The sequence below is a fragment of the Rutidosis leptorrhynchoides genome, chromosome 6 (genome assembly GCF_046630445.1).
Source record: "Rutidosis leptorrhynchoides isolate AG116_Rl617_1_P2 chromosome 6, CSIRO_AGI_Rlap_v1, whole genome shotgun sequence".
In the NCBI taxonomy this organism is placed as follows: Eukaryota; Viridiplantae; Streptophyta; class Magnoliopsida; order Asterales; family Asteraceae; genus Rutidosis; species Rutidosis leptorrhynchoides.
Window position 1 is genome coordinate 401899121 of NC_092338.1, and position 13142 is coordinate 401912262.

A 13142-nucleotide genomic window follows, 5' to 3' on the forward strand; every position below is an offset into this window, starting at 1 on the left:
TCGCGTGATGTTACCTTTGATGAAGATTCAGTCTATGGCAAACCGGAAACGGGGAGTCAAAAACCGGATCAAGTTATTCTTGACGATATTTCTCTTGATAATCTTGCGGGTTCTAGTGGGAGTTCAGGGAACAATGAATTGCCGATTAATGATGATGGGTTGGATCTTGACAATGATGGGGATGGTTCGGATAGCGGTGATAATTCCGAACATAGTGCGAGTTCTAGTGATGAGGAGGCTACTAATGAAACCGGTCCAATCATACCGGTTGCTCCTATACTTAGACGCTCGACTAGAGTGCCTAAACCTAATCCTATATATTCTCCAACAACAAACTACTTGCTCTATACCGAGAATGGTGAACCCGAAAGTTACTTTGAAGCAAGAAAGTCCAAAGAATCCATACAATGGGAGCTTGCTATGAAAGAAGAGATGGGGTCACTTGAGAAGAACAAGACTTGGTCACTAGTGAAATTACCTCATGATAAAAAGGCGTTGCAAAACAAATGGGTGTATAGAATAAATAATGAGGTGGATGACAGGAAGAGGTACAAAGCACGGTTAGTGGTTAAAGGGTTTCAACAAAGGAAAGGGGTTGACTGCCAAGAGATATTTTCACCGGTGGTGAAGATGACTATTATTCGTTTGGTACTTTCGTTGGTCGCATCTGAGAACTTACATCTACAACAACTAGATGTGAAGACCCCATTCTTACACGGGGATCTTGATGAAGAGATCTATATGAGGCAACCCGGGGGCTTTGAGGTAAAAGGTAAAGAGAAGTGGGTTGTATGTTAAAGAAAAGTTTGTATGGATTGAAGCAAGCACCTCGGTAATGGTACTTGAGATTTGATGAGTTTATGAAGAAGGTTAGTTTTGTAAAATGTGAAGCGGACCATTGTTGTTACTTGAAGAAATTCAAGTCTTCTTACATAATCTTATTGTTTTACGTTAATGACATGTTGCTTGCGGGTTCTAACATGTTCGAGATCAATAAGTTGAAATATATGCTTTCAAAAGAGTTCGAGATGAAGGATCTTGGTAGTGCTAAGCAAATACTTGAAATGAGTATTGCGCATGATCATGCTAAAGGTGTTCTATACTTGTCTCAATTCAAATATATTGAGAAATTAGTATAAAAGTTTAATGTTGATAAAGCAAAAGCTCGTTCTATGCCTTTGGGTAGCGCGATGAAGTTATCGAAGAATCAATCACATAAAACGGAAGAAGGCAAAGCGGAGATGGAAAAGGTTCCGTATAGATCGGTCGTGGGAAGTATGATGTATGCCATGGTTTGTACGAGATCGGATATAGCTCATGCATTGGGAGTTGTAAGCCGTTATATGTCTAATCTGGGGAAAGAGCATTGAGAAGCGGTCAAATGGTTGCTTCGTTATTTGAAAGGTACTTCTAGTATGAGATTGTGTTTTACTAAAGGCAATGTTGTACTTAGAGGTTATGCGAATGCAAATTTGAGTGGATTTGGTGATTCGAGTAAGAGTACTACTGGATATGTGTTCATGGTTGGTAAGACGGCGGTTAGTTGGATGTATAGACTACAAAGGAGTGTTGTCTTGTCGACCACCGAGGCCGAATATATGGCTATTGCAGAAGCTTCTAAAGAGCTTGTTTGGTTGACGAACTTCTTGTGTGAGTTGGGTAAAAGACAAGAGAATTGCATCTTATATTGTGATAACCAAAGTGCAATCAATCTCGCGAAGAATCCGGTGTTTCATAATCGTACAAAACACATTGATTTGAGGTATCATTTTATTCAGAAACGTATTGAGAATGGTACTTTAATATTGGAGAAAGTCCTTAGTATGAAGAATCTCGCGGATATGTTTACTAAGGTGGTGTCAATGGATAAGTTGAGGTTTTGCATAGCCTCAACGGGTCTTCTCATGAACTAAGAGAAGAAATGACCGACTAGGGAGATAGAGAGATGATGATTCGATTCTAACAAGAAGTGTTGAAGACCTTATATCGAAAGTCCGCTTATCCGGTGTATGTGATAGGAGTGTGTGTGTCCCAAATGGAGTTTGGCGGTAAAGGGTGCTTTGGCGATCTTGGTTAGTTTGTTGATATGATGGGTTGACAAAGTAAGTCATGGTTTTGACTATCTTCAAGTGGGAGATTGTTGGATGTGAAGGATATCAAAACAAAAGGATAAAAAACGAGTTTTAGCATCAAGAGGTGCACCGCGGTCATGGATTGACGCGTCGCGATCAACAACACAAACAAGAGGATCTATTCGAGAAGCTTCTGTCCAGCATTTACACTAAATGGCGCAGCGGGCCCAATATAGGCGCGGTGCGGCTCGGCCTAACAGGGAGTTTCCATATTGACGTTTTTTCTTGTTCTCCAAGGTGTTTCCTTGTTGTTTTTTGCCTATATAAGCATCATATTGTAACCCTTATGTATACACACGAATTATATCAATAAAATCTCCTTAGTTGGTCTGTGGATTAAAGTAATCGACATTCGATTACATATAACCACGTTAAATCTCGCGTTCTTTATTTTTCATTATTGTTCTTTCGTTTGTCGATTGTGGAAGGGTAATTCTCTGGAATTACTCTATTGTTTGGGTCCTATAATCCTTACATTTGGGGGGCATGGCTTGTTGGTTGTTAGCGTTTTTAGTTTGGGTTCGAATCGTTTGTCAATTTTTTTCTTTTTGTTCTCTAGGTACGAGGCTTGCCGGTTTCCCTTTGTTTGCTGTTGTACCCAAGTTCTACAATACTTAAAATCACCATATGTTGTCCCCTTTGACCATGGAGGTTCACCATGTAAGACTCCGAATTGCCCGCAAAACGAGTTGTCGTTTCAAGATTAGTCGGCTCGCAGAGAAAGATAAAGCACTCGGATTCTGAAAGAACTTTTTAACTATCTTTGCAAAATCGAGAACAAGCTACTTGCCTTGAGCACAAGTTGCCCCTTCCTTTCTTATACACGTTAGTTTACTGTTCCACCCTCACTCCAAGTCTCCAACACAACTAAATCGCAGCTTAAATATTTAAAAACCCTACAAATGGCAATATTGTAATTAAACTCAAATCCAAGCCTATTCTCTGACACATATTCTAAGTTGTTAATCTCATTGGTTATCTCCTCATATAAATAAATAATTTCTTTCCTGCCCTACAACAACATTCACACACACTATCACTACAAATTGTTTCTAAACATGTGTATCGGCAGGGACATGTTAGCCCTGTGTTGATTTTGTCAACCCATCCAGCGGTCCCCGGTAGCCCACTGGAGCCTGGCGAAACATCATCACCCATTTCTCCACAGCATGCCAGGCCCGATAAACGAACCTGCATTGTCATTGTTTCAATCTTCGCATGCGTGGGACCAATGGATCATTTGGGCCCGGTAAGAATGGTTTTTGATCCAATTATTTGGAAAATCCCCACCTAGTGGGAATCGAACCCTTACCTCCCCTACGGGAGAGTGAGTTATTCGCCACTGGACTATTTGCACATTCTTCGGTATCACTACAAATGAAGCTTACTTGAAATGCAGATCTATTGCTTTATATATTTATAGCTATAAATACCACTACATACATGTCTATACATATATTCTATATCTACACACATGAAATGAACAAATTAGATTTGTTACACCCGTTTTCAAATTCGCTTGGTTCTGGTCGGGACCGCTTTGCCAGATTCATATATGTGAGTTGTGGTCCCGCCTTGTATCAACTGAATCTGAATCTAGTGTAAGTTATTGTTAGCAGCAGGTATTGTTGGAGGTCTTTGATTTGGATTCGAGAAAAGTTTGTGATGTTTAAAGTATTTGGATCTCAAGTTCTTGTATATGATAACTTGAGTTCAATGATATTTAATACACTTTGTTATTGAATATTGATTTGATTTTGATTGATAATTAAAGTATAATGTAGATATTGACTGATGATGATTGTTACAGGCTTGGTACCTTCTTGAGTTATATCTATTAGTTTGTGTATTGGTTCTTATTTTGAATGTAATAAGCACCATTTCATTTGATACTGTACTAATTATTAGGTTTTCCCAGACACACTCTTTTAAGTACTTGCAATTAGAATACCATTGGCATCTAATTTTGTAGCAAAGTTTTAGTAATGATTTTGCATTTGGTTTGATTTCCAAATATGTAAGTTAAACAAATGTTTTGGAAAGAAACAATTGTAAGTCACTGATATTGTTCTGTTTTGTCACTGCCTTATTGGCTATCATAAGACAAACAAGAATTGTAAGTCTGTTCTGTTGGCCGTGAAACTTCACCGGGGAAGATGATGCCATGGCTGCCACCTCATCGGGTTTGAGGATGTAGCGTCTAGGCTGACACATGGCAAATATTACCTTGATTGCAGATTTGCAAGCATTTCGAAAAAGGTATCATTTTCAAGCACTAAACTGAAATCAGAATTCTTTATGGTCAACGCCTCAACGTGAAAAATAACATTTCTTTTATTAAGAATCTTGTTTTTTTATATAACCTTTTTAAGCTATTTGTCTTTTCAATTATTGTAACAGAACTTAGTATGGGAAATGGTTCAAAATACACTTTTTTTTAAGGCTTCAAACAAAATACACTTTTTTAAAAAAAAATTGTCTTTTTACACCATTCGGTAGACGGGCTACCACCTTTGTCTGTCGTCTACTACCATTTTTAAAAAGTAGTCGACGGTGAGATAAAGGTGGTAGACAGAATTTACAAAGTAGTCGACCGTCTACTGCCTTGTTGTTGCTGTCTACTGCCTTGTTGTTGCTGTCTACTGTTTTGTAGACACTAACAAGGTAGTAGACAGCAACAACAAGGCAGTAGACAGTCGACTACTTTGTAATTGTCTGTCTACTGCTTTGTTCTCGCTGTCTACTAACCCTGCCAGTAGACGGGAATTCGTCTACCACCTTTATCTCACCGTCGACTACTTTGTAAAAATGGTAGTAGACGACAGATAAAGGTGGTAGACGGAAATCTCGTCTACCGAATGATGTAAAAAGACAATTTTTTTTTAAAAAAGTGTATTTTGTTTGAAACTTTAAAAAAAGTGTATTTTGATCAATTTCCCACTTAGTATTTGATTTGGTTGATTTTTAGGCTTTATATAAATGCTCTTATAATTATAATAAATTTAGCCCATTTGCACTAAATTTAGATTCATAGATCTATTGTTGATATTGAATAAACCTGTGGATCTGACAAACTTATGCACAACTTGTATTATTCTGTATAAGGAATCTTGTTATTGCTCTGGTGCTATTTTGTTTTCTACTATTTCTACTGTCTGGAAAAGAAATTGTTTTCTAGCGAATTGTAACTTATTTGGATTGTCAAATCTATAAAATGAGCTTTACTTTTACCCTTTTGGAGTTGTGAATAGTTGTGCACTTTTTAACCTTGATATGACATTTAGTTGAAACTAGTAGCAGGGGCGTTCGTTGCCGCGCGTTTTTTAGCAATTGGTTATGTACAAAAAGGTTCATACAATTTTATTATACGTTTTTTTTTACATATAAACCGCAGATAACTGCATCCAAGCCTTCGTTCCTACCGTTAGCAGCACCAGCCATTACGGCAGTAGCAACATAATCAACAATGAGTCCCAACTTTGTTTGCAGTAGCGTACGTTGACAAAATGTTATAGTATGCGTTTGATCTAAAGAGCAATTTATGTTTGGAAACACATAATTACATCTTATAAATTTGTATATGCGTTAAAGTTAGTAACCCAACTATATGTATTAGTATACGAAACGTTGTTGGCGAAAGTTTAGGAAAAATTGTAGGCAAAAAGAAGGATAAAAATAACGAAATAAGAATTAAACATAAAGTTTTTTTTGAGAAAAATTAGTTTTAAAAAAAAATTGGGGCAACGTTTGCTTTAGTAAAATTTGTAGGGAAGAATGAGTAGAGAATTTAAAAATTAAAAAATTAAAAGATTTACTGTAGCTACCCTTGTGGGTACAACGTTTTCTGCGCAACGTACAAGTTGATAAAGCTTAGAGAGGGGTACTATCCCCCAATAGTACCTCAACTATGGGAATTATTATATATAGTGAATGAATTAGGTGCATTAAAGAGTTCAAGAGTTACTCTTCAAACTACTCCGTATTTTTGAACTCACCCTTGTGTGGACTATGAACGATATGTATATATTCGTAAAAATAACTCTTTAAAATAGAAAAGAAATGATTCATTAGACTTATGTTTATTGGAATTTATTTGTGTTGCAAGGTGACATAACTTGCACGCAATTGCAAGTTGCACCAGCTGCAGTTGATGATCATGTGAGGTCCAATGCGCAGCTGCGTGTAAGATTCGTTGAACCAGCATTGCCTCACAGGTCATTAAACCTAAATTTATGTCATTTATAACTTGAAAGTTGACATGGTATGATAATCTAATTGTTTTAACTGTGCAAAGAATTGAATGCCTTTTATAAAATTGGTTACATTTATCGTATTGGCATATCAACTGCACTATTCACATTTATATAATCCATTGTTATTGGTTTTGGTCTTGAATACTATTGTATTATACTTAAATGTTATAATCACCTGCTGTTTAATTTATACCGTAAAGCTTGAATAGATGGTATAAGATGCATTCTTTAATCAGTTAATTTGTTGTATTTTCATTGTACTAATGGAATAACTGAATGTACGAATCAGTACTTGTATTCTTGTACACACTATTTCTATGTGGCTATTATTGTTGCATATACATTTTGATGCACAGTATAACAGGATACTGAAAATGTGCACTTAATCAGGATTGGTATCGGACCGGATCTACCGTGGAGAGCCTGATCTATGACACTATTTGAGTTCAAGTTTGTTTATGTCAATAATTCTATGTAGAGGTGGTAATTCCACTTCAATAACCTGTTAAAAGTCAATCTGAGTTTATAATTAAAAGTCAAAATAAAACAATCTTATGTCATTCTAGGTCACAACTTTTTCAAATGTCTACCTGAAGAAGGGCGTGCAGAATCACGTGTTTCTGATTTTACCAAGTGAAATGTTGATCTATTCACTTAGAGTCTTCAATCATGTTCAGTTATTGAAAATCAAGTCAAACAAACTTAAGTCCAAGCTATTTCAAGATACTTAATGAAGCAATTATGAGTTCAGCTTAGCAGATATTACTAACCCATAAGGCAGATAAGAACGTCCTCCAGTGCCCCTAATGTTCAGTTCGTCTTGGACCACACTAACCAGTCAAGACCACACTCATAATAATTACAAATATATCTACAACTTTGTCCAATTTTCCAAAAATGTATCATTGAATGTATCTACAACTATTGTATTATACATAAATGTTCTTATTGATCTTTAACTTAAATTTTGCTTTCTATTCTAATCAATGTTGTTATAAAGGGCACACTGATTCTCAAAAAATCAAAAGCAAGAACATCCTAACATCACATCCAGAAGTGAAAGAAACCCACAATACAGATTATAGAAGTTTTTTTCACAGTAAATTACAATTTTTTATACAGTAGTAATTACCATTTATTCTGTTCAACTGATTTAGGAAGTTTAATCCATATGACACATGTTTCCGTATTGAGTTAAAGATCTTATCTTAAACTCAATAGATATATATATAACCATGAACAAAATAAAGAGGTATTTAATTGCGAGTATGCCTTCTCTAATTATCTAACAGCAGAAAATTGCATCAGATATGGGATATGAGATCAGGATCAGCATGAATTCATTCTAATAACTCTGCAATAGAATCCGGATACGTACTCAAACCACTCAAAATATCAGCAAAAAAATCCAAGAAGAAATAACATTTATGGTGTTTTTATTGAACAAAAACAGAACAAGCACAGGGCACCCAAAATTTGATGCAGATTATCATAAATTAAACACCCTAATCATGGGTAACATGTTAGTCTCAAATAGCAAGTTTACAATAAAAGAAACTAACACCTTCATTCGGCTTTTGCATCTCCAGAGCAACAAGTGCCACCATGATGGTGATGATGGTGTTGGTGCTGATGTGGATTCTGCTTACCCTTTAATTGTTTCCTCATATCATATGCATCTTCTCCATCTGCATAATACTTTGCCTCTATATCATGGATCTTGTATCCCAGTGTCTCGGTGTACAGATGAAATGCTGCACGGTTACTCTTTCGCACGTGCAGTGATACATACTCAGCACTAAAAACCTGTTTTCATTTTCCAAATTATAATCTGCTTATTACTTTTAAATCGTAATCAAGGATTAGTACTTATAAGAACCATGTACATGTACATTAAAGTAAAAAACATGCATGTTTGTTTACATCTTTGTTCTACAACTGCAAAAACCCTAGTAACATTTGATAACATGCTATTGTGTAGATATCTGTATTCTTGTTACAAGAACAATAGTTTATACTAGTATCAGCAAGAAGACTTACAACGACTCTTTTGAACTAAATCCATCTTCCATGAAACCTTGAGTTTGAACTACCAATTTCAATATTGTATGATAATTTGGAAAAAGAATACCTATATAGTTGTATAACTTAAAATGGATGCTTGAATAACTATTTTATAATCGAACTGAATGCCTATGCAACAGAGCCTTACATACACTTCCTCGTACACACAAAATTCAAAATAGAAGGTCTATTGCATCTAGTTAAGCACCTACAATCACAATTCACAAATGATGAAGCGTGATCAAATCCATTTTTGCTTGTGAAACTATTGTGTAAATCTCTAAATATGGTTTGTCCTAATATAACACCACATTGTTAAACTTTGGTGACATTCAAAAGGGACCACTCTCATCTAGCTAAGTACAAAGGATTATGTGCTTTTTCATTTACCAAACTTTAACCAAAAATATGCATATAAGTTCTACAAAACCTGCTAATGTAAGTAACGAAATTTTAACTATTGCTATTGTATGTATGAGGTGACTCAAGTATTTAGCAGACAGTCAATAAGTCATGCAAGTATAAAACATCATCAAAATGTGTGTTACATTAACAAATTAAGACGTCATTAAGTCAGATGCACACAACAACAATAGCAACTTTTAGAGTATATACAACAGATTTTCAGGTAAAATTAGATAAACTAAAAACAGTTAGACCTAACTAAAATGACATTACCTTTACATTCCTAGAAAGGTATTGTATGTTATAAACTTTCCGTGAAATACTATTGTGTGTATCATACTTTAGAGCTTTTTATTCCATAAAGCCAGTTACATTCCAACCAAACCATACTTCTCAAAAGATAAAACTATCAAACTAAAAGTTGCATTCATCTCAGTCCTAATTCGGCTATTTCCCTCTTAAAGATTAACATTAAATTTTCCAAAAAGTATCGAACTTTACTTAATATGACATTGTATGTGCGCAACTACAACCGTATCCACACTATGCATCAAACTTTCAACTTCTGCTATTAATATTACATGTATCTTACTCCTTACAACTAGCAAACCAGTTATGTGTGACGCAGCTGATAACCCAGCCAAGATAGAGGGTCAAGGCCCGCCACCACAGCAAAATATACCGGTTAACTGACGAAAAAGTTAACATACACATACAATAACAATACTTGGATGTTTAATACGCAAGATAAAAAGTTATTTGACAAAAAAAGGAAACAAATACATATAACACAAGTAATTTAAATCTGATATACACATTATTACAACGGTGGTTGCTTGACAAATACTCCGTAAGACCATATGTATCGGTCATAAGCCATGGCGTTGGCAGCCTACGTGGCGAGCAACCGACGCCCCTTTGGGCTGTATCGGTGCGTGGGTTGGTCAAAAAATGGCCGCGTGCGTTGCCAAGCAACGGAACAAGCAACACACGTTGCTTTGTTTTATTATTTTAAATACTATTTTTATCCCTTTTTAATACTTAACCCAATTATATTCTAACACGTCATCACAATACTCCTAACCCACATCACCAACACTCCACACAAAAAACCCATACATCCTAGTCATCAAAAGAGTGCAAAAAGCAACCCACGCCCCTTACCACTAGAGTTGGTCTAATATAGTAATTAGTAATATGGAGTACAACTTAGATAACGGAAGGTTCGGTACATACAAAAACGGTTATAGTTGGATACTTTTATAACATTTGACCATAAAAACTACTCTACTGCTTTTATAGCAAGCAAGCAAACAAACTAAACTACAATCCCAAAAGAACATAAAATAAGAATTAAAATTATTTATATCTAAACAGGACAATTTTTTAAGAAATTCAGACATGAACAAATTGTTTATAGATTGATATAACCACCAATTCCTACAGATACTACTCTCAGGTCTCAACCAACTTTAAGTACAACATGTTTATGCATCAATTTAACTCAACCATAGCACTTGAAGCTACAAATAGAAGGAAAAAAATAAAAAAAATAAAAAGGGGACCTGTTCCATGGCGTTTTGAGCAGCGGTCATAAGTTTAGTAGCAAGCCCTAATTTGCGATGTGTACGGAGAACAGCGAGTGACGTAATATGACCGTGGCATTCAGTGGTTTCTTCTTCCATTTTAGCAAGCACATAACCGACGATTTTGCCGCCGTAATCATCGGCAACGTAAAGAAGGTGGGGCCATGAAAGAATGTGATAGAAATAGTATTTCATTTGGTAGTTTTCAGGGAGACAGAATAAATTACAAGCTTGCATTGCAAGCAAATCATCCATTGTTGCTTGACGTATGCACACCATGTTTCTGATTTTGACACTGGGGATTTGATCTGATTAGGGTTTTTGAGAAAGATGAGACTGAAAGAGGGGTTAGGGCTTTTATTTTGTAACAAGCGATTATTTTCTAGGATGACACCGTCAGTACTCGGTATCCATGGTTTAAAAATGGGATTAACACACACTTTTTTTATCCACACCCACCTATTTTAACCCACCTATTTTAACCTTTTACTTTTCTAATAATACTCAATTGGTGTGTGAGGATCGAAAAAGTGTGTGTGAGAATCATCCCCTTTAAAAAAGGATTTTTATTAAACAAGATAAATTGTTTAAAAAAGACTTTTTTCTCCGTTTGTCCCTCAATTATACACGAAATTGCAATCCGAGTCCCGCAAGTTTTCTTTGGATTTTCGAGTCCTTAAAATTGCAAAATTTTGCAATCCGAGTCCCTCCGTCAATTTGCAGTCTAAATTAGTCGTTAACCCTTGACATGTGCCATGCACGTGAGGGTAAAATCGTCTTTTTACTCTTTTCTTCGACTTTTTTGCTCCATTGGTCCTTCGTTTATAGATAAAATTGCAATCCGAGTACCTCAAGTTTTTTTTTTTTTTTTAAGGCCAAGCATAATCCATCACCACCAAATTGCAACTCGCTATTCCTGCTCGTTCGAACCAGCGAAACCACTTCCTTCATTAAACTAATCACCACCACCTGCTGTACTGCTCGTTCCTGCTGCTACTTGTCTTTCCCGTTTCATGTTCCTGTTCGAAAAATCCATCAACACACCAACAGAACTTGCTATCTTTTTTTCTGTTTTTATTCCAACCACCACGAACCCTTTTTACTACTCGTTCACTGCTATTAAACGTCACTTACTTCTGTTTTCTGTTCAATTTGTCGAACCCACTACCGCTGCTAGATTACTGCTGATATATCTGCTGTTTCTTTTTCTGTTTCTGGTGTAGTACAACTCGAATATCCATCTAAAACCACAACCACTTGTTGCTATTATTCTATCGAAGATTACTGCTGCGATGTAAGACCCCAAACCTGTTTGTACATATTATTCTATGAAAATGATGATGAATGATGTTAAGAAGATGATGATACTATTATGATAATGATGATGGATACCGTTTCAATGATGATGATGATGATAACGATCGATGATGATGATGATGTTATGAATATATTATGCTTGGCCTTAAAAAAAAATAAAAAATGAGGGACTCGGATTGCAATTTTGTCTAATAACGAAGGACCAATGGAGCAAAAAAGTCGAAGAAAAGAGTAAAAAGACGATTTTACCCTCACGTGCATGGCACATGTCAAGGGTTAACGGCTAATTTAGACGGCAAACTGACGGAGGGACTCGGATTGCAAAATTTTGCAATTTTAAGGACTCGAAAATCCAAAAAAAAAAACTTGAGGAACTCGGATTGCAATTTTGTGTATAATTGAAGGACCAACGGAGCAAAAAAGTCTCTTAAAAAATGCAATTTTACCACTAAATTTCTATTGTATAAAATCAAATTTAGATCTCCTATTGTATGTATGCATTCAGCTGTTAAATATGCATTTTTGTATGCAAACTGAGTTATATATCACGTATTCGGTTATTAACGTTAATTTTTTGATGCAGTTGATCCCTCGACATAACGACTATTAATTATCATCCCAACTTTTCTAAATTCAGTCATCTTCATCATCTTCTTTAAAAAACATAACTTTTTTTAGAATCAAAACAATACATCTTCATCTTCATCTTCATTTTCATCACTAAGAACCCTAACTAAAAAAAAAAAAAAAAAACTCTAGGCTTTGAATTGCAAACGACCGGGTTTTTAGTTGCAAATGTTTAAAGACCATTGAAATTAGAGAGTGTACGATTGAGGATTTAATTACACATAAAAACTCCCAGTCATAAAGAAAATTTTGAGATGTCTATTGTTTGTCTATACATCAACTGAGACATCGATAATTCTCAGTTCTCAATTAACATTAACAACTTAATCTAAAACGTGAAGAACTATGTCGGTTTCCTTTTGCGAACTTATTGAGATCTGGAATAAATTTCAAAATGAAATGATGAAAAGTAAGAATACATATTTTCAAGCATTAATTAGAATGTTAAATCCTCAAATCGAAAATCATACGATTACATATTCGCACACGTTCATCATTGTTTGAGTCGATTAAAAGTTGTTTTCAACAAATTAATGGTGCATAAACTTTGTACTCGTCATCAGGATTCGTTCAGTATTAACTTTGAACCCTAAGCTTCGTTTCGACTCCTTCCAAGTTACAAAGAACCGGATCTGGTCGATTTCGACAACAACCAGTCAAATCTGGTCATATTCGGCAACAACCGCTTAGATCTGGTCACCACCGAAATGATTTCTAACATGAACAAATGAATTAACTCATTATTGGGAAAGATGAAG

At 35.5% G+C, this 13142-nt stretch overlaps 1 protein-coding gene across 1 annotated transcript; it reads right to left on the reverse strand.

Annotated features, from left to right (window-relative positions):
- Nucleotides 1-7799: 7799 nt before the first annotated feature.
- On the reverse strand, nt 7800-10847 carry LOC139855395 (N-terminal acetyltransferase A complex catalytic subunit NAA10-like). The gene is made up of 2 exons (XM_071844610.1): nt 10420-10847; nt 7800-8191 (listed from the first exon to the last, which is right to left on the reverse strand). The coding sequence occupies exons 1-2, from the start codon at nt 10717-10719 to the stop codon at nt 7952-7954; spliced, it is 540 nt and encodes a 179-aa protein (XP_071700711.1). The 5' UTR covers nt 10720-10847; the 3' UTR covers nt 7800-7951.
- Nucleotides 10848-13142: the final 2295 nt, after the last annotated feature.

Coding starts and splice junctions, on each gene's coding strand:
- LOC139855395 (XM_071844610.1), bottom strand. CDS start 10,719: ATGGTGTGCATACGTCAAGCAACAATGGATGATTTGCTTGCAATGCAA. Junction 8,192..10,419: donor CTCAAAACGCCATGGAACAG/GTCCCCTTTTTA, acceptor AAATGAAAACAG/GTTTTTAGTGCTGAGTATGT.